At 45.6% G+C, this 22,638-nt stretch overlaps 1 protein-coding gene across 5 annotated transcripts in view; it reads left to right on the forward strand.

Moving 5' to 3' along the window:
- LOC122407826 (transcription factor Sp9-like) overlaps positions 1 to 15,608 on the forward strand; it is a 38,472-nt gene extending 22,864 nt beyond the window's left edge. For 3 of the 5 annotated variants that reach the window (XM_043414261.1, XM_043414262.1, XM_043414264.1), the window contains exon 3: positions 12,931 to 14,656. In XM_043414261.1, the coding sequence (XP_043270196.1) occupies positions 12,931 to 14,514 (1,584 nt within the window). In that variant the 3' untranslated portion in view covers positions 14,515 to 14,656. Of the gene's footprint in view, positions 1 to 12,930 lie in introns of all 5 variants that reach the window. The other 2 variants (XM_043414259.1, XM_043414260.1) reach the window with 1 other exon arrangement.
- The last annotated feature ends 7,030 nt before the right edge of the window (positions 15,609 to 22,638 follow it).

The raw sequence follows: 22,638 nt of genomic DNA on the forward strand, positions 1-22,638 counted from the left end.
ATATGCATCATATTGATATATATCTGTGCACCTGTTTGTACTGGGACGCAGGAACACGAGTACGCGCGTGAGAGAGAGAGAGAAAGAGAGAGGAATATAGAGCACGAGCGAACGAGGGTGATTTACTGCCAGTTTGTTGCTGGTGCGCGAGCTCTCACTACTGTATTCTCCTCGATATAGTAAAGCCCAGTGTACGAAGTAATATGTGCCATGTACCAAAGCCCCGGAGAATTCCTCGTTGTATATTCGTTACACTTAGCCTATATGGAAGCAATTTTGTATCCCTGTCTCATCCTCCCGTTTATTACGACTAGACAGCCGCGGTTAACACGAAGGATTTCGCTATAACTCACTCGAGAGTTGAGCCCAAAGGATCCGTAAAATTGACTTTAACACGCGTGATACACTCGACGAATACACACATCTTGGGGAAAAAAATAATAACGAGGGTCTTACGAGTTTGCACTAAAGTGGCTAAAAATTCAATAAAAATTCGATGCAGATTATTCGACGGGGGAATCGATACAAAGTTTTACAAAATCCTCTTTTTTCACGCTCTCGCTTCGCACGCGGACGGTTCGTTTCTATAGTGTACGAATCCCGTTTTAAAATCTCGATCCTTATCACGTCCGATTTCTCAAAATTTCAGTCCCCGTAGATCGATCGAGCAAAACCAAACTTATCTTTACGTCTGATCGTGTTCGCACACGTGGAGGCACTTTGAAAGATTATTAATTCATCAGCGAGCGTGACAGCAGTCACACAGCCCACATCGATGTGAACACACGTACGCGTGTGTATGAATAACGACTCGTTAAGAGCGTATTAATTAATTGTGGAGATTGAAAAGTCCGATCACGCGTAGGCGACTTTGTTATAGAACGTAATTAGTGCCTATAAATATGAGTCTGTGTATTGGAATGTTCTGAATATAAAGTTGAACGTTGCCAATATTTGGGAATGAGGCTCGCTCCCAGGCTGCGTGTTACCCAATTTTTCAATGGATGCGAGAGTGGAAATTTTACATCGCGGATACTGTAAATACTGACAAAAATTAGTTGGGCCAGTACGATCGGCGATCGTCGTCCGTGATTTATTTTCGTGCGTTTCCACCTCGAAGTAGAACAGCTTGGACTGTCGGTGTATGTCGCGATTCTGTAAACGTTGAAAATGCTCTTCCTATGCAGAACCTCGTGCACGTAAGCGGCCGCGATATACCTGCAATCTTTGGGGGCTTATGTGAGAGTCGCGATAGTTTGCGATGCCGGTGCTCTGCGCGCGACAGATCAGATAAACACGTACTCGACGTGACTCCCGGTAATCGTGGCTGTAACGGGAAAATAGTTGGATCGCGTGTGCAAATCGCAAACGTTAGTTGTCTCGGGCGAGCGTCGATCATAATCCACTTTGATCTGGCATCCGCGTATCGAAGGAAGGCGAGAGCTCCGGTGAGCTCGAACGTCGTATATATCGTCGAGGGAACAACCTTTTTCTCAAACGCCTGAATAAATTAAGCGACGAAAAGCGTTTTCCGCTACGATTTTTTCCAGCTCGGAGCACTTAATCGAGCTATTTTATTTGTGAAAATGGAGTCTGCGAGGAGGAAAATTATAAAATTAATCTCGGGGCCCGTATATACGGACTGGATTGCAGCATTTTTTCGGAGAGCTGTAATAACCCGTGGACACCACACCGGTGCACATTTGCACCCACGAAAATTTCAAGCGTCCAGAACTTCAATATTCTTTTCTTCAATTCGGCCATTTTTCTATAATGAAACTTCATTTTTTCATTTTTTTAATTATTGTGATCGCGATTATTAAGGAATTGTTACTCCTAAAAAGTCTCGTTGTAAGATTGATTCAATACATTCATGGATGAAACATAAAGTTTCGAAGAGTCCAAGTGCAAATTTGCACCAGTGTCGTGACTGTTTGACCTCAAAGGGAGTGCGGTGTCTACGGGCTAAGAATTGTTCTATCCACCATAGTAAAAAGACCAATACCCATACCTTTTATTCAAAAGACTCAACATTCTTTTTCTAAGCATAGTAAAAAATGTTTTCAGTCACTTCAAACGTTTATATTGTAAAGTATGCTCGGGCAAGCCTGAAAAAAAACTATATGTGTGATAAAAAGTCACACGTATTCGGTGTATATTCGTGTATTGATGATAGAATTTACTATGTTGACATTAAAAATTTGTGATTTACAATACATTTCCACTGATCGGTAAGTGCTTGGCTGACACGATGATTAACACTCGAAAACAAAACGCAATATAGTTCTCACGTGCATCACACTTTTGCCGTCCACATAAAGCTGTTTAGAATTCAAGGGACGAAAAGTTGCAGAATTCAAAAAATACTGTGCTGCTTGTAATCGGTGCTTAAGTACTTTGAAAATTCTTGAAAAATAATATATTCCTCACTGTACAAAAAGAATCCGTTTTTTTCGTCCAATAGAAGTCACTTCGTGCACAGAATCAGCTTGAATAACGAATGAGACTGAAAACCGGACGATAATGAAAGAACGTGTACGCGCGAATGGTCTTTCTAGCCGATATTTCCAGTTTATAAATTGAATGGATAGTTCGTAAGGTTCGCGTACCGTATCATAATCCATAAATACAAAAGTCTACACTTTCCACGAATAAGAATCCCTGTGAAATTCGTTTGGAACGACTCTTCGATGTATAATTGAAAGAGAGCCGCCGCCACCGCCGCCTTCGAGTGTGGACCACCGCGATGTGCGTTGAGAGCTCGGCGCAATAAACTCACAAATATACGAGAGATGTGGAAATATACAGCGCAGTTCTTTCGGCGGTGTACAAAGGCTCGCGAGACGGTTGTATTATATATCACTCGATTATATTCATTTTATATGAGGTTGTTCGAGGGTGACGCGATGACGCTGAATCATAATCAGATTGTACGAACGATTGTTCGTTTCCTTTTTTTCCATTATTGTCTCATTCTTCAGTCTCTTCCCCTCGCCTTTTCGTGATATTTAAAGAGTCCATAAGTTTGTAATTCTCGTCTTGGATCGTCGTAATTCATGTTTACACATCAATTTAGTTTATACTTGTACCAATATCGAGGACGTGGCGATGAAATATTTATTTTCTGGTGCGAAAGACACTTTGTACGTGGTCAGAATTTTGACGAGTTTACCAAAAAGCACATCCTTAATAAATACAAGGGCTTCCCGAATTACCACCGCGCATATACCTCGTATTTATATTTATATTTATGTAATATAAATATAAATATACATAGTCGCGAATGTGCAGGACACGCTTGGCATTTATTACGAAAGGCCGGAGGGCGATTCTTTCTATATGCTAATGTACAGCGCTACCGGTGCTCTCTTTACGCCTTGGCTCCCGGTCCGCGCAAGAAGCTCGTGCTAAGCGCGGGAGGTTTTCACCTCCGTTCACCGCTCTTTTTTCAACGCTCTCCGCTCTGATTTTTTCCTCTCTGCTCTTCACCTTTTTTCACCCACCTTTTTATCTCCAGCTTGTTATATATTTTGCGTAATAAAATATCAATCATGCCGCGTGACGGCCAAAGAAAACAATAATTGTGCTGAATTATTTCTTGTGTTTCTTCATTCATTATTATCGAGAAGAAATTTTTCGACTCCTCGCAACGAGCCCGGTCGCTATACGACTACCTTCGTTTCATTTGACGCAGAAAAATGTCTCGTCTGCATGACAAAGGGCCGAGCGATCGATGCATCGAACACCGGAATCGCTAATTCTCTCTGAAATTTTATGTACCACTAAATTACTCGATGCAAATTTCTTACGCTTCCATCCCTCGTTTTTTCCTTTCACTCTTCGCCGTTCTGTGCAGCAGCAGCACCCTCGAGCTCTTATATTTATATTGCTATATAGATACCCGTATATTCATTATATTTATGCATGTACAAAGATATACGTGGAAGCAGGCAGGGAGCTATTCGAAAAGTGAGAATACGCGTTGCTCGGCCTCTCGGTACCTGTGGCCACGCATCAGCGCAGAGTAAAAGCGTGATTTACAACGCTCTCATTATACTAATGAAGACGTAACGCGTTTGAAAAACGAGAGTCGCATTTTTACTAATAAGCGATTGCTCCCCTCATTTTGTAGGCTGGCAACGCGCCCGCGCGAGCGCCTCATTTTACACTCACGTTACGGCCATTGCCGGTTGTCGATTTCCTTCACGTTCGTAGAAACAATTTCCGCGGTTACCCCCCCTGTACGTATTATCCATACATCTATACCTGTGCAAATAACCAGTACAGTTAGCTGCTTGCGTATTACGCTAACAGAGCAATTCAAAGTCCCGTTTCGCCGAAACAGTTTTTACGTTTTTTTTCGAATTTCGTCGACACGCGACCGAGGGTTGATGACTCGAGATCCGTCGTTATTTTTCGTTCAACCTTGTACGAAATAGTTAACGCGGTAATACTCGTCCAAGTTTTTCGGTCCGCGTTGAAATTAGTCGTCGAGCATTCGACGAATTTTCAGACTCGATTCGGTAGAATGAGTTTGCGCTTTGACGAGTTTAAACCAAAACGTATATTCGTCGTTCGAGTGAAACAAGAAAAAAAGAGTTTGAGGATCGTCCCATTGGGTTGTACACACACGGCGTATCAATTCGTTTGCATGGTTTACGTTTTTCCTTTTCTTCCTTTTTTCCCACTCTTTGTTTTCGTCAACGGGCTCTGTGTACGGAAGGTCGCGAGAGTTTCTGGCCGTGGTATGGAGCATATATGCAGGGGTGTAACCGCGTTAACTGGCCACGAGTTATAGCCCGGACTCTCGGTAATGCCCGCTTAATATTCAACGCCGGGAGCGCGACAGATTTACGAGTGCTAATGAATTAGCAGCCTTGTCTCTCCTCCGGGGTACAAAACGGGGTCTTCTTCGTTGAAGCTCTCTTCGTACGATCCCATGGATATGTTAGATGTGCGCAGCGCTGCTCCCGTTCTCTCGAAAACCCCGCGCGTCCTATATCCTTCTTTCGTTACAGCGATTTAGCTGAGCAGCTCCGTTCCGCGCTTCCGTTCGAATTAGTTCTCGCCGTAACGCATACCTGCGACTTAGAAATCTTTCCTGGCTGGATAACACCACGAATCGGGGGTTCGACACGCAGATGCCTTTCCGGAGACTCGGAAAAAGGGTTCGCACATCCTCAACGCTCTCCCTTGACCTGCTCGTAGACGTGAAACAACGAACTCAATTTTCCTCTCCCCCCCCCCCCTCCCCCCGGTTTCACGGACAAAATCTTCGTCGGTCAGGAGACTCCGTGGTCCCATGGCCGAAGAATAAAGAAGAGAAAGAAAGTGAGCGATGGAAATAGGAATTGGCGCCCCTCGAACGACGACGAGCCCTACGAGCTTCGAGCTCTGGAATAAATCTCTCCAGCTCCCTGTTGCCCTCCGGCAAAGCGCCTATATGAGCGCACCCCCTATAGATATACGCTCGCATTCATAGGAGTCAAATTTTTTTCCTGCCTCTGGTATAACGCGCGTCATCCAGGACCAAAATATTATAGGGAGAGACGCGATGATCAGAGGTCCCATCACGGCTATCCTCTCTCGCACCCTCTATCTCTCACGAGATGGATTTAATTAAAAAACATAATTCAAAGGGTGGGGGTTAACAGGTAGCCGACGACGAGGACGGGAACCGCGTTGTGGGAACTGACCGTGCTCCGCCGTCGTTCTCCTCCGTATCGGACGCGTGTAGTCGTCCGAAATCTCCTCTCTCGTCTGTGTGTGCGTGGGCTTTTTTCTCTCTATTTTTTCACCGTTGAAACAACTTTTCTCCCTCTTCCCTAAGGGCATCCACTCACTCATGAATAACGCTATTAATCCAGTGCCTACCTAATTCTAAACTCAATTCCAGCAGGAAGCCAACGACGAATTCGCCAAATCTCGAGAAAAAAGAAATATAAACAACAGCAGTTTCGGCTGTTCGTTAAACCTTATGTAACGTCTTTCAGGCTCTGTTGCGTGCTTCAACTATCGAAAATATTGCTAATACCCTGGCGAGAGATTGACGTACCGTTATGGAGCCGTAATTACAGGCGCGATGCCGTTTATGGTAAAATGTACACACATACGGAAGGCAAATTACTAGAAAAAAAGGACTCGGTAACTCGAGTTTCTTATTTACTTGTTTTTAATCCATCGATATGCGAGCACGCCAAAAAACTCGGAGTAACTTATTTATTATTCTTTCGCCTCTTTTTTTAAGCACTTTGTCCGTCGTTTAAGTTGGCCGAATTGATGCTCGAGTTAAACAAGAGAATTGACGGTGAAATGGCAGAAACGACGAAAGCTCAAGACCGTAGAAAACGTTCCGAGTCAATTCGTGTTTGATAAATTCGACTCAATTCGAGAGTCATCAAAGCCATGGATTTCTATCATTCATTTATACCCATTTGCCATTTTTTCTTCCCTATGAGAGTAAAAAATTCTTGGTATCGAAGAGATTTTGAAAATTACGATTGCCAAACGGCGATGGTGGCCGAGAGAATTTACGTCTGTCGCAGGTGAATCCAATCAAAAGCCGCTAGTCCTTGTAGGACACTGGAAGCGAGCAGGTGCTTTGTGGAGAGGCCGACCAGAGTTGGGTCATCGACTCCTCTCTTTTCCTCCTTCGAGACTACGATCGCGCTCCGAGACTCGAATAAGAAAGAGGAGTCTGCAATTTCTAAGCGCTCTTTTTACAATAAAACTGGAAAAGATTGCGCCAGTGATTGGCTCTTAGCGTTTACGTTGTTAGCTTCTTCCCGACGTCCATTACGTCGCGTAGCCCCTCTGTTTCTCTCTTCTATTCCAATGCTTTTTTTCTTTGTCCCTCTTCGGCTTTTTTCGACGATGCGAATGGCAAGAAGTGATCAATCTTTGGTCGGGACTCGCATTAGCAGGATGAAAATGAATGAAAGGTATCGCGGTGTTGACTTTGCTCGAACGAAATCTCATCAGAAATGAAGCCGCGCTTTGCCAGTAGAGAAAGACACCGTTTAATCGTGTAATCGTACGAATGAATTTTACATTTTTTTCAAATAAATAACAAATCATTTGCATTGCCTTGTTCGGCGATGATGGCTCTATGAATAATTTTATCAATATTCCATTTTCACGGAATCCATCGAATGGCTGTATAAAATGAGGCAATGGTCGCCATCGATGTAACTCGTTCCCTGCTCTAACCCCAATAGTCCATCGTGAACTTGCTTAATAATCTGAACGACAAAGACGTCAGCTGCGGTTTGCCGCAACCCACTGTGTTCGGCTACCAGTGAAACCACGTACTACCGGCGTTAGTGGCGTCGGAGCGTCACAAGGGTGCACGTGTAGAGGCTCGTGCACACACGCACATTGGGATATGGAACGTCGCGCCCTTCCGCGCGTTTACCTCGTTCGCACCCTCCGCGTGGACTCAGCACTCTTTTCTCGCCGTACGTCCGGGTCTGTCTGTCAGTTGGCTGTCACGGGAGCCTTACGCCCCTGACTGCGACCACGAAGCGAGGGAGGACGATCTACCAGCTTAAGTATATATGCACTCGTAAACTTGCAGGCAACGAAAAAGCTGTAACTCGAAAACGTTTTCCCTCTAATTCGTTCTTTTCGAGCCCTTTTGTGCGTCAACGATCTTCATGTACGTGGACGAATTATTTGTTTACGCTCATGGATTCATAAGTAAACTTAGCAGCTGTCACGTACACATGGAATCGGACGTATTTCGTGCGTACTTAAAATGGATGCGAGTTTACCGTGCTATTTGTTCACTATTTCATCCCCCAAGGATGCCAATAGCGTACTAAATATTTTTTCTAAACTCAGTTTTTTCGAATGCTTTGGATCCCGAACTGTTGATTTCGTTAGTCAACGCGTGGGGGCCAACATTTTTTTTCATTGCTCAGGAATATTGGAGGCCAATTATTTTTTAACTTCAAGGGTCTCGTGCACGGGAGTGCTTCAAGGGCGAAGTCTGAAGTTCCCTCAGAGTTTCAGTGAATCGAGGAACATTCAAGAACATAATATTCGCTCAGGAGAAACGTTTTGCGAGCCAAAATATCGAGAAAAAATAAGAAAAAGAGAGAGGAATACGCGCTCCTTTGAACATATACGCGATACACAAAACACACGATATGTCGAGAAGGCGATGGAGAACGATGGCGAGAAACCCAGAGCAATACGAGTTCTAGGAAAGGTGCTGACCGGCTCGTCGTTCAGACGATCAACTTTTTCAACTCGTTCACTCTTCTACAAGCACATCTCTCTTCTCTCTCCCATACCCTCGTGGTTTCTTTGGCCGAATATATATTTTTAATTTATGCGCGAGCGGCATCGCCATGTGCCCCGAGGCGTTATTAGTCCTAGCCTGGACCTGCTTAGCTTTTTTCTCCACCTCGCTCGCGCTCTCTCTCTCTCTCTCTCTCTCTGCTTCCTACTTCGACTCCAATGATGTTGAGAGTGTGACGTCACGCGGCTAAGACAAAGGATCAAAACCTCGCCCATAATCCCACATCGTCAGGGGGCTTTCTTTTTTAAAAAGCCGACGAGAGCACCGCGCACGGTGTGTCGTAGATTTTCTTTCTCTCTTAAGGATGCTCCCGCATATACATAAAAAAAACAACGAGCGTAATCTCAAATTCGCCCGGGCTGGCATGCCACGAGACTGGCGCATTTGCCCGTGAGAACGAGATTTGGTATCACATCATCGATCATCGCTTGTTTTTGCTTCGAGTCCGGTAGATAAACGGACGGAACGATGTTATACAGGCAAAACCGATGTCGAAGGTGAGAAGGACGGAGAAGTAGCTCGTACAAAATCCTGTTAGACAAAACCCCTGACACTTCGTATTTCTTTCGAGACATTTCAGTGTGAAAGAATTTCACCGGAAGTTACGAACAACGACAGCTTTGCCTGTGAAAATCCTATGAGAGCCTGACCGCCCCCCTCCAGGTTCGAATTTCACTCAACCCGAGATCAGTGATCTTCCGGGGGAAGTATTTCAGCACTTTCATCATGAGATAGCAATGAAAAGTCCGAAAATCTTAATCCACAAGCATGCAAAAGTGCAGGAGAATCTCGCTGACGTCTTTTTTCGATACTCGCCATCCAGTTTCAGTTCCTCCTCCACTCCATGAAGGTTTATTATCCCTAAGTGTCAAAGACCTCAGAAATATAAAAGCTGGATCCGATGCCAGGGAGTACGTACACAGGCGTCGATGAAAAACTCTGTAACGAGGAAAAAGGTACATTTATACCGGAGCAAGCGCTCAGGAAGTAATAGTAAAAGTAATAAAAGTGCATATAGGTAAGAGGAGGTTTATATGTATATACATTTCAATATTATACTGTTGGTTATATAGTTGCGTGTGCTACGAGTGCACGCGCGTACGCGAGCCCGCGAAGTACCACGATAATTGACGGTTAGAAGAGGGTGGTGGTGAGCAGCACATACATACCGAGGCAACGTTAGTGGAGGAGAACGAGACTGAGTGGGAGAGGAGCGTGTATAGGGAGAGATGGCGACTTTAAGGCGCCTGCTCGCGCGCTACCGCAGTAACGACTCCTTTTCGTTCTGCGAGGAATAATTACAGAGCACGTCGCCTGAGGCCACCCCACTCTGTCTTTCGGTCTCTCGTTCCTTCTCTCTTATGGTTTTTCTCTCTTTTTTGAACTCACTCTTACACGGGCAGGGAGGCTCGCCTCTATCTCCTCTGGCATTCGACTAATCAATAACCCTATTAACGCACCCGACACGTTCTCATTTACGGATAATCCTAGTAATACCAAAGTCCGTTTGCCACTGTTGGTCCCGCGCGTTCGACCTCGTGAGCGTTCCGCATTATGCAACCTACCCACTTGTTCGCATCAATCCATACCGTTTATAGATTCCCTCGTGTGCTGTCTCCTCGCAACCCTCTTCGTCGACTACCCTCCTCCCGCAACTCGTTTCGCTTTCCATTCCTCTTTTCACCTCTTCGCAATCACACACGAGCTAACAAACCGTGCACAAAGGTTTTTTTGCTCGTTCACAATTATCGACCACGTCTCTGAGTGCACTGTGGGGAGCTCCGACAGGTAGAAAAAGACTGGTTATTCCCATTGATGCTTCTTCGGAGGCATGAAATCGTTGGTCTGGCGTTACACTTTGACAGCGTTCTATGGACACACGCTCTGGGGAGTCGGCTATTCTCAATTTTCAAATTCATCACGAATTTATGGTCGTTTCACCCTGCTTTAGATTCTCGGGGATAACGTTGGCTGAGGAATAGCACAAAAAAGGATGGCTAGAGTCGGAATGCCTGTCGCCACAGGGATAATGCAATGCTCCGCTCGGTCCAGATGAGATAGAGACCAGAATGAGATCGCCTCACGCGTTTCTCGATGGTTAATTGAGAGATGTCGTTGTCTCCGGAGGGCACGTCGTATTGTTCGACTGGATCAATACCTACCCTCCGTGCTGGCTTCTCTCACTCTCCTCGCTCTGCAACACCACCCACCTCTCTCACTCCTCCGCCTGTAACCTACGAACGTCGAGCTTGAAGAGGGCGTGGCTCTCGTACACTGTCAGAGATACGCTCTCTGTAAACCCCCGTACACTATCACCCTTTCACTCGTCGTCGTCTCCTCTCTCCCTCCGACACCCTCGGCCAGGCTCTCCTCTTCACTTTGCGAAGCACTTACGTGCTACGGCTACTATCTCTCCTGAGTCTCGATCTCTCTCTCTTTTCCGTAGCAACGACACAGCTTACTCCCCCCGTCCTCTTTGCCCCTCCCCGTTGAGGCCGAAGCACACCGCGATAGGAATATCGCAGGGGTTGAATTTTGCCTCTTCCTTTCGTCGGCTAGCTGGTGTATACGGTGTTACGCGCAAGGTTACGTCCCCAACGAGCAAGCGCCATCGAATCGGAGCTACGAACTCTAACCAACAGTCTTCCACTGGCACATCGTTGCACACATGGAAACTCGTACAGACTAACACGCCACCAATTCCACTTTGAATCCACGAGCTTAAAGGCCACCAAGCCCACCGTTTTTGTACGAGACAGAATTTCGTCGCCTTCTCATCTGGTCTACGCTTCATCAGGATTACAATTAAAACTATAAATTTTCAATGTGAGGATGGTGATTCACGCATCCGAGAGCCCTGCGACGACGTGGTTCGTGGGTTTAAAAGTGGCATCGCTTTACGCTACTGCGAATCCGAAGGCAGGACATTTGAAGTGTGATTTTGAAGAGATCCGATGGGAGCCCTTTTTATCGTGGAATTTTTGCAACGAATGTGGAGAGTTGTGACGGGGATTCACTCGAAACTGTTTAGAGTTGAGATTTTCGATGGTACTGAAGCCATGTGTGATACGAAATACGATTGGTAAGGAGCGAGCGTTTTCAAAAGGATGCGAACGGATGAGAAAGGAGGAATGAGGTGAACGCGCAGTGGCTGTGTCTTTCTCCGTTGTGTTTTGCTGGTGGCAAAGCGCTTGAAGCATAGAAGGACGTTGGACCGCGGTGGGGGCGTGTCGCCTCGATGGCGCCGGCTACTAATGGCCGCGGGCCGCCAGACTTTAATTTCCTGCTGCTTCCGCGGACCCTTTGCCTTTACCTTTCTGTCCGAATACACTCTTCACTTCCCCCCTCCTCATTCCGGCTTGCTCCTTCTTTCTCTTTCGTCACTGCTCTTTCCACGACTCCTTTATCTCATTCTTCTCGATATCTCGGCAGGTTTCTCCGGGAATATAGAAGCGGCAAGGGCAGGAAAAACAAAAGAGGTTGCCAGCGAAAACCTTGCGACGATGCAGTACTGCTGAAGACAGTGGTTCTTCTTACCCGTGCGACAAAGCACCAAAACCTTCTTTAACAGTAGCCACCGACATCCTAGCCACCCCGATCCATCTTTCCCGGCAGGAAGACGGAGCCGTCGGAGGCTCCCTGTGCCAAGATGATTTGCATTAAACTGCCCTTGATGAGACCGCTCGTTCCTCCGCAGCCTCCGGCCTCATTACCTCCCCGGACGAGCGACCCACTGCCAGTATTACTTCTCATCCCATTTTTACCTCTCGATTTCGCCGGCGCGTATTCGTGAAAGGTCTTGTTCTCCCGTCTGCCATCCGTTGTCGCGTATCGCAAAATTATTCATCCACCGATTTTCATTATACTCAAAGGCTTGCATAAATTCGATTGGACGCTTTGGCCAAAGTCAATTTGTTAGTAAATGCTGGTTCCGTTTACTTACCGTCTCGAAGACTGCGCCAAAGAATCGCTCTGCCAAACTCTGAGGAAATTTTCATACGAAAGTCACGCTGATGGTGTGCAAGATGTACGACGACGGGAACTACTCGTAGCCTCTGTTCGTCGACCTCGTTCAACTCTCTCTCTCTTGCTCTCGACGGAATAATTTGCATAAAACTACCTAGAATAGGATGTACCCCGGGCTATATGGTCGCGCTGGTTCGCGCCGTTGCTCTGCTCGAGGCCCTCGGGCCTCATTACTTTGTCTAGCCAATCTTCCGATCTCCTGCTCTAGGCCAGCTAGGTGAGAGAGGCAACGTGACCCACGCTCTGTGTATGCGCCAATTTAGTATCATTATGCATCTAACCACGCTCGCGGGAGCTCACAAATCCCGATGTATGCTAACACACGTTAACGTATACAGACACAGAGATGCACGCAGGACTTTCGGGTATTTGGAACGAGCGCGTCGCCGTTGGGGAACGGCGGAAGCGTTTGCCTATTTTTAGAAGGATGTAGCTCATGTGTGATTATGGGTATCCGCAGGGCTCGGTTATACAATAGTCCAGCAGGACCTGTTCCGAGACCCCTTTAAAGATGAACTTTTCTATCTTTTTCCTAGAACACCAATCGCGTTCGACGCGGAAAAAATTGATAGAGTTTTTTTTCGAACTTTCTGTTGCAGGATCATCCAGGCTTGAGGGGGACACCATTGGCAATGCTGGCAGCGCAATGCAACAAATTGAGCAGCAAAAGTCCACCACCTTTGGCAGATGCAGCGGTAGGAAAAGGATTCCATCCATGGAAGAAGAGTCCGCAAAGCAGTGGCAGTTCACCGCAGCATTCCGGGGGAGGAGGAGGAGGAGGAGGAGGAGGAGGAGGCGGCGGTGGTGGTGGCGGTGGATGTACAGCAACGGGTGTGACACAAAGACCAGTGGCGACAAGTAGTGCTGGTAGTACAGGTGGTTACGCAAGGGCTCCAGTCACATCTTGTGCCTCAACGGCACCTCAATATGGCAGTGATTTATACTTTCCTGGTACGGCCTCGGCTCAACCTGCCGGGGATCCTCACCATCATCAGAGCAGTTTGCTCGGTAAAGTTGAAGGAGCGACACTCGGTTCGGTATACGGAAGACACCCGTACGAATCATGGCCTTTCAATGCGATGCCCGGTGCTACTCACGGAGGGATCAAGGCCGGCGATGGTTGGTGGGATGTTCACGGTGCGGCTACCGGCGGTTGGTTAGACGTCAGCGGAACCGTAGGCGTTGGTGTTCATGCACAAATGGCAAACTACTCAGCCGATTATTCGACGAGTCTCGCACTCGCCGGTAATCATTTGTTAACATCAGCGACAACGGCCGGTCACAATCTCCTACAAGACACGTATAAATCCATGTTACCGGGTGGTCCACCGAGTTTCGGACTGCACGCGCATCATGCCGCAACGAGCGGAGGCGGCGGCGGCGCTGGTAGTCCACAGGGTGGCGCAGGTGGCGGAGTAAGTCAAGCGCCCTCGCCCCGCTCTCAAAGACGATACACAGGAAGAGCAACTTGTGACTGTCCAAATTGCCAAGAGGCCGAGAGACTTGGACCTGCTGGTGTCCACCTAAGGAAGAAGAACATCCACAGCTGCCACATACCGGGCTGCGGCAAGGTCTACGGGAAGACGTCTCATCTGAAGGCCCACTTACGGTGGCACACTGGTGAGCGACCGTTTGTTTGCAACTGGCTTTTCTGTGGCAAGCGGTTCACACGTTCGGATGAGTTGCAGCGGCACCTTCGAACCCACACCGGCGAAAAGAGATTCGCCTGCCCGGTCTGCAACAAGCGGTTCATGCGCAGCGACCATCTCGCGAAGCACGTCAAGACCCACAGCAGCAGCAGCAGCAGCAGCGGCAGCAAGGGCAAGGGGGGAGCGGGGAGCTCCTCGGCCGAGTCCTGCTCCGACAGCGAGGACAACGGGAGTCAGCAGAGTCCCACTTCCAGCAACTCGGTACCGGTACAGGTACCGGTGCAACCGTCGGGGCAAGCTCAACAGCAGCAGCAGGCCCTGCCGGGGGTACCGGGGGTGGTACCGCAGGACGTCAACTCTCAGGTCACCGTTCACCAACCGACAACCCCCATGACCCCAATGCAGATGACCCCACCGCCTCTGACCCCACACCATCCCCACCACCCGCATCTCCCGCCTCTAATGCACCATCCTCATCATCACGCAACATCCGTGGCGGCCCACCACCCCCACGCGGGGATGAGCATGCACTGAGCCCGGTGGGGCCCGGAGCCGCCGGTGGCTGCAATAACGGTGCCCCAACGGCCCTGGGCTCCCCATTATCCTACCCCCTCAACCTGAACCTCATTCAGCAGCAGCACCAGAATCACTCCATCAATCCCCATCACCATCACCAACACCATCAACAACAATCCCACCCGCACCATCACAATCATCATCAACAACAACAACAACAACAACAGCAACAACAACAACACCATCATCATCAACAGCAACAACAACACCAACATCACCAGCAACAATCACGACAGAACAATTCATACACACAGAACCCTGGTACACCTGGTAATCCACAGACACCTTCTCCCTCATCACCAGCACCTGTACATAGCCTCTAAATACTTCATCGGAACTTTCTTCCCCTCTCCAAATCCTCCCTCCTTTTATTATCTTCTTCTGCTTTTTCTACCGCTGTTACCCCCCCCCCCCCCTCCCCCTGCCGGAGTACATTCCGTGCACCGAGATCACGACCGAATCGAGTCGTCACTGCGTACCACAACCACCACAAGCGCTTTATAACGCGCGGCTACTAGCACCGATCACCTCTCAGCTCCCGCCACGACCTTGCCCCTTTGCACACTCTATTGTCCAATTTATCGAACGTGTAAATAATATACATAGTGCGTGAGAGATGATATTATATTAGAGCGATATAATATTGTAAAAAGTGACACATACAACACACACCAACACTCACACACATGAAAATATCGTCCCGTCAGAACAAAAAAAAGTAACAAAAAGAAATACAAACACATACTCACGAATACGAGTGAACCGGACGCGTCATTTTTCGATAGATACGGTTCATGAATTCTATACCCGGATGTGTATACCACTATTCTCGGTCAGGTTCCATACGTCAGTTCATAAATATAGTATTGCGAAAATTACCCGAAATTAAATGAGATATACTCGAATTATATTGGGTTTACGATACCACCGCGATCGTTCGAACGAAATTTATTTAAAAAAATATCAAATCCGCTTGATGCGAACAAGTCGAGCTAGCCTCGATGAAGAAAATTTGAACCGGAATAAAAAAAAAAAAAAAAAAAAAAAAAAAAGTAACGAAAAAGGAAATTTGTCGAGCGAGCGAGACGTGTGGAACTTGGACTCGGATGGAGCTCCATATCACGCTCTCCCGTCTAAAGTTAGTAACCTTACCTACTATTAATTATTATTATTATTATTAATTAAATAAATAATTATTAAAAGTATTATTATAAAAGATTATGAAAATTCATTTTAAAAAGTAAAAGAGAAAAATAAACGATGCTTTTGTGAGTATAATACGTGACTACTTTTCAATTCAATTAATTTCACTTAGAATCACTGTTATCCCTAACACTTCCACCCGATCGAATCTTCGTCTCACCCTCACTGATGTCATTGTCTCATCTCCCCCACCGATCTCCGTTTCTCTTTCTTTCACACTTTCTCGAGACGACGGCGACGGCGACGACGTTTTTTTTTTTTTCAAATTGAAACACGGTCCTCAAATCTCAACCGTTTCATCTCTCGTCGAATTCCAGACCTCAGCTCGCTCGAACTAAAAAAAAAAACAAACAAAATCGCATCGGTGTAGAAGCTCGTTTTATCGTCGCCTCGAGAAAAATATTTTGACCGCAGATTCATTCTCCGTCTGTTGTCTAAGGCGAACGCCGAAATTTTCGCTTATTTCGTAGATTTCAGTAGAAAAAATAAAGTGACGTAGCTCCCTGGGGATTTCGGGAGATCAGTAATTTCGCAGTAGCTTTTTCATCCTCCTCTCGAAAAAGTACCTCGACAAAGTTCCACGTTCCATGAGAACGAGAAAAATTCGTGAGCCAATAAAAAAAAGTGGAGAGAAAAGAAATTGAGAAACGAAAAACTCAGGGGGATTCTGCGAGGGGTATATAATATCGTACGGGCCGTTAGGTTCCGGATTCTTTGAGCCATGAAATGTTCCGTCATAACATCAGCGTTCCTCCTCTTCCACTTTTCCACCACGCACGTTATCCCCCGTTCTCGCTCGCTTTCTTTCTCTCTCTCTCTCTCTCTCTCTTCACCTTTCTACGTGGCCCCATCCCACGTCCTCCCACAATTCTCCCAGCACTGTTGCCATCAACGACGTGACGCTCGAGGGATGATGCTGCATACCGGATTTAGGACAACTCCGGCAACGAGTAGGCGACCCCAAAGCAAATTACCCTGAAGCACATCCGTGGCTCGAGACAGCTTGGTGTGCAGAGATGGCATGAGAAAAAAAGGTTTGTACTGTGCAGCGTCGCTGTGCCATCAAATGTTGAGTATATAAACGTTAAAAAAAAAAAAATATCTTCATATTTATTTGTTATATTACGTACATTCTAAGTGGCATCAGCAGATTGATGCTTAGCTATAAAAATCATTGAATAAACAGATTTAATAATTCAATGTTCTTAACATTTAACGAACGTTTTCAGATTATTAGAGATTTAACGATGAAAAAGTCTTCTTAGGCACTTCATTCGACGATGATCTAGCCGTTCGTGGTCGAGTATACCTCTATTGACTGGCACGAGCAAAACTCGCGTTCCTATTTGTATTTTTTCTTCTCCCTTTCTTTTACTTTTTCAAGCGAATCGATTAGTTTAATTCGGCCTGAATCGATCTCGGACAAATACAGTTTGATCGTCAATCGAGCACCGTCATCGTGACCACATCAGGGGATACCGGGAGTAAGAGGTATACCGCCCTATAATGGACCTTTATCCCATTCTCGACATTATTAGCGGGAATGACTTGGAATCATGCCCCCCCCCCCCCCCCTCCTCCTCGTCCTCTTCTCTCTCCGTCTCTTCCTGCTTCTCATCGAACATGCTTGCCCGAACTGAGACATGCTTGCTCACCCTCCGTCGAACGACACTCTATTCTACAAAACTTCCGAATCTAATAAAATCAATTTCATACCCATTTATCGCATTAGCGGATTAATCCCATGGAAAGCCTTGAATTATCGTCCATTCACGACGACCTTCGAGGGTTCACATTTTTCCTTTCATTTGATGCAGATTTTTTATTTCTTTTTTTTTTTTCTTCCCTCATTTCGCAATACGCTTAGGGGTCTTCGTGAAACCGAGAATCGCGAACCGGATCAATGTGGAGAATATCACGAAATAAGATCGTTATGCAAATCAAGCGAGGAGCATCAGAGGCAGTGGCAGAAGTCTAACAGCGGTTTCTCATGTTTTATGACGTCGCTCCGAGAGAGACGGAGAAAAAGAGGGGATACCATCAGCCAGCACGACAACAATTCGCGGGGGGTGCGGTTAATGTCGAGCAGCCAACGAGCCAGGGGTGCCTTTTCGGTGATTTAACCTACGAGGGTGAACGTTTGTTATTCAATTTGCAACCGTTACCCCCACTTCGTAGTCTCGGAAACAGCAGCATGTGAGTTAACGCTCCGGTACCAGCCACTGCTGTGTCCCCCTGCTGATTCTCTCCTCTATACAACAACCAACCACGTTTCATCATTCGGATGCTCTTCCTTCTTTGAAACATCACAACAACAAAAAATAGCACCGCTGCGAAGTGACTGTCACATATTTTAATCATGTATCAACACCAAAATAATTTCTTCTCCATGATTGTGCTACAAAAGTCTTTGTTCAAAGTTTGAAAAAAAAAAGATTTTATTCCACGTGGTTTAAGGTGGCTCATGGACCAAACAATTTTTTTAAGAAAGTCTTGAAATTTACACATCGCTTAAATGGGTAATCGACTGACACATGCACGTATCAAATTTTAAAGGGTTCGTCTTATTGGTTATTTAGATAAACGTGTTTAAATATAACGGATGAACGCTTCTTACGAAGTTTCTGAAAAAGTATACAGCAACAATAAAGTATATAATGAAGTTCTGGAGAAAAATTCAAAACGATTGTCTTACTAGTATTAAAATAAATAGAAAATAGTAGAAATCGTCATAGTCTTCTGTCTTTTGATTAACACTTTTTTCTTGATCCATCTCTCTTTGTGTTTTCTCTTTGTCCTCTCTACAGCGATTTTTTGCATAGAAAACTATAGTATTTTAGCCAGGGACGAATAAAATTTCAGGTTCAGTCAGTGATGGATTCCCGTTTAATTAATGGCTTGTAATTCCATTCGCTAAAAAATAAGTTGGATAAATTTATTTACAATTTTGAATGAACAACTCTGACATATTGATTTAGAGTGATGATATCTTTATCTTTAATTGGGAAGCAAGAATCGAGCCGATTTAGACACCCATAAAATACGATCCTACGGGCATGATCTGCCTTAAATATTTCATTAAATATGTTCTGATGAGTTTTGAAGTGTAGCTAATTTTCTGGATTCTACGGAGTTTTTGCCTATAAATAAACTCTTTCGAATCAGTTCAATCGTTTCTCAAAATGAAGGACCTCCCAGAATTTTTTATGTTCATTATATGACACGCCATCGTTTTGTGTGATTTCGAGGAATGTTATGAAATAAATAAATTTTGTATAGAAAATCTGGTGTCGTATACACTTTTAAAAGAAGAGCCTGAAACCTTCCTTTCCTGCAACGTCAAACATTTTCGACGTCAAGCATGAGCATTTCTCTGGAAAATTCCACGAGTAAAATGATGATGATCCATGACGGGGTCGTGTCGAATAAACGTGAAAACGAGATACGATAAATGACGTGGGTGGCCCTCGTCAAATGGAGCTGCTTAGCATCAGAAGACCTTGAAGTACCGATGTACAAAAACCGGTGAAAATAAAACGGAGAAAAATCTTTTTCGGCTCTTAACTTTCATCGTCGGGAGCGTGTGCATGCGGTCCTGTGAAACCACTGCGACAAGCCTCAAAACCTGAAACTTCTTTCCGTTTCTCCAACATCCTAAGACACACCTAATTCTCATTTTACCAAAGAAAAGCCGAAAGTTCCAAGAGCCTTTTTCACTCGAGCCAACATTCCTTCATTCCTGTATTAATAAAAAAAAAAAGGGAGAAACTTTATTCGAATTTCTCGCACGCAAACTGGCTCAGCCGTCGGCCACGACGACTCACAGTAAAAAAACAAAAACAACAGCAAAAACAGTCAACCCCCGTCATTACGAATTCATTCTACTGCTGCAAAGGTAGCGAACGTGGATAAAAAAGAGGTAAACTGCGGTGGGAACAAACGTAAAGAGGAACATTAAAAGGAGGGAACCTCCTGAACTTGGGGTTACAAGGGGATGTAGAGGACGAGAAGAAGCTTCGCGTTCTCGGAACTTAGTTTCACGAGTACAAGCAGGGCGCGCAGTAACGAGCTAACCGATTAGGTGAGTCGAGTGGCTCGATGAGAGATCATCATGTGCATTCTCAGGAAAATATTTTCTTAATCTTCTCTACCAGCACGCATTTACAGTGCAGCGTTCCAAGCAGAAATCTCGCGCTCCGCGTCGAGCCTCTTTTCTCCTGATGTGTTCTCCGCTCATGACGATAGGAAATAACGAATGAAACTAACAAGACGGTGACCAGATGGCTCCGAAGCTCCACGAGCCTCATCTTCGCTCGTAACTACGAGTTACGATACATGCTCAAGCATCATGCAAACGAGCACACGTGCATTGGTTTGTCAGGGATCGGAGTCTATGTGTGGCGAAAGAGCAACCTTTTTTCGTATCCAAAATTGAGACGGCACGCGCGTCTCCTTACCAAAAGCGCCGCGCGACCACCTTCACCATCTTTTTTCCCTTCTTCCTTTTCTCTTTTCTGTAGGACGACAACACACACACACACACACACATACACCAAAACGCAGCGGCTTTTCCTCGGACGGTGAGCCTCGACACTGAACGAGAAGAACCTCTTGAAGGGATTAGGACCCTTCAGATCTCGGCATCGCAATCGTCACAGTGCATTCTCGAGTGGATCACTCTTGATCCCAAAAGTACTCTCAAGCCAGCAGGTTCAATCGATCCCAGAAGCTTTCTTCCCACACTCGATAGCGAAATAGAATTTAAAAGAATTCTTTTTTTTCGGAGTTTTGATAATGGAACGTGGATAATCTTGTTATCGAACTTTCGTAGAGTTCCATAAAATTGAGTAACAACCTCATTTTTAGACATCAAAGTTTTTCGATCTTGCGAAACGTTTCAAGACTTTGATCATTTTGGATTTTTATTTCGATTAAAACCATGGAAGCTCGTCATGGGAATGGATTTCTATAATTGATCGTATTCTCAACTTTTAATAAATTAACCTTTTAAGGTAGTCGCATGGGCGCGCGATTTTCTCAAAAAAGTCGACGAATATTTATATTTTCGAGCTTTTATTTTTGTCAGACGAATCGGTTGTTATATAATTGAATTGGAATCATAATTCTGGCTACGCGTAGAAGATTGGGAAAGGCTAATGATCAAACAACACCGACGCCGTCTCCCCTTTCGTTCAGTGCGGAAAGTACGTTTCTCATATATTCTCCCGTTGACCGACCGATAACGCTGGACTGTCCGGTGAGTTCGTGTACTACGAAGAAACGGAAACTGTTAACTCGATGTAACGCAAGTCCGATATCGTTATACCGAGAGCCAATTCGAGTTAATTGATCATCGTTAAAGGTCATCAAAGTATCTGGTTTGGGCTATTGTTCAGGGGGGTTCCGCAACGTCCCTTTACGAGAAGGAGCGTACTACTCGGTTACCCCCTCCCACGTTCTATTCTGTAACACGCGATACACGAGTCGAGAGGAGCGTTCCATAAATCTCGTAGAGCGGAATCTCCTTTAAATCAGTGAGCCCATTTTCGACGTGAGATTATTCTTAATTAAATAATCCATCACAGCGTCGACCGAATGTCTAAATAACTTGGAGTGGATTCGCGCTAGCAAAGAAAATCGCTTACGATCTTGAACTGCCTATTTTGAGTTGAGAATGGAAAAAAAAACGGGTGAAAAAGGTACAAATTTACTCACGAGCTCTCGTTAATATTGGAGCAATATTTCCAGTGTCCGGACACCTCAGAAAATCCTAATATTAGACACATTTTGACACTCGTCAGAGTCGTGAGACGGGGCGTAAAGTGAGACGCGGGGGTGAACCGTGTCAAGGTTCTCCGCATCGGGGATGCGTGTAACTCTTCTTTGATATCTCGCGCGGTGGTTAAACTGACGTCGATTTATCGTTTCACGTCAAAAGTCACGTACAACATCAAACGTTCTGCGTACGCTCGTGTTAATTCGCTTTTATCCCCTTTAAACAAGTTCTCGTTGGAGAGCTTGCGATGAAAATTGAATGGCGGAGGCGATTTCCTCTTTTTTTCACTCTCGTGAGGAAAAAACTCGCTCGTATCCGTCGCGGCGCGTACACGCGTCGCTGCTACGCAGTCAATCAGTGTGATTTTTCACACGCTACACTCGCCTCGTTATACGATTGTGTTTATTTCATCAGATAAGCTCGCGTCTTAATAAAGCGAATAATATACAACACAAAACTTCTTAATAGTAATTCAACTTTGAGTGTATTTATACATAATATTAATGGAGACATGTACATAGGCTGATAAGAAAATTTAGATACGATGATCGTGCGTTATTCGCGTGAGGACAAAAATGCTTACTTCATCGTTTTGTATCTTGTAACATGACTCTCGATCGCAAATGAATAATTGAAAAAGAGTAACGAAAAAAAGCGTGTACGCGTGTATTGTCGTTTTATGGAGTGTAATAACGCGCTGGTAACAACACGAGCGATCCGTCAGGCATCGGCGTGCCATCGATGCAGAATTTCACCGCCTCCTTCTCCTCTCGCATTGTGCATTATTTTTCTCTCTCAGGTGAGCGTTGTTTTTTATCTTCTTTCGATCGTCTTAGCCAGTATTTTTGTTCTCACCTGCGCAATACAGCTCGCACGGAGCGGGAGAGCGCGATCCCGTCGACGGCAACGGCGCGGGATGACTGGCGAAAATCAATTCAATTCGTCGTATATCTAATTTGATAATCTTGGAGGTGAAAGAGCAGTGAAAAGACACGAACTTCGTGCTGGGATTACTTGATGTGATAAATGAGCTCGCGAGAGGAAGGAATAGAAAGATAAAGAGGGCCATGTGAAACGGGAGGGAGAAGGAGGAACGGGATAGC

Source organism: Venturia canescens, chromosome 3, assembly GCF_019457755.1.
Source record: "Venturia canescens isolate UGA chromosome 3, ASM1945775v1, whole genome shotgun sequence".
NCBI lineage: Eukaryota > Metazoa > Arthropoda > Insecta > Hymenoptera > Ichneumonidae > Venturia > Venturia canescens.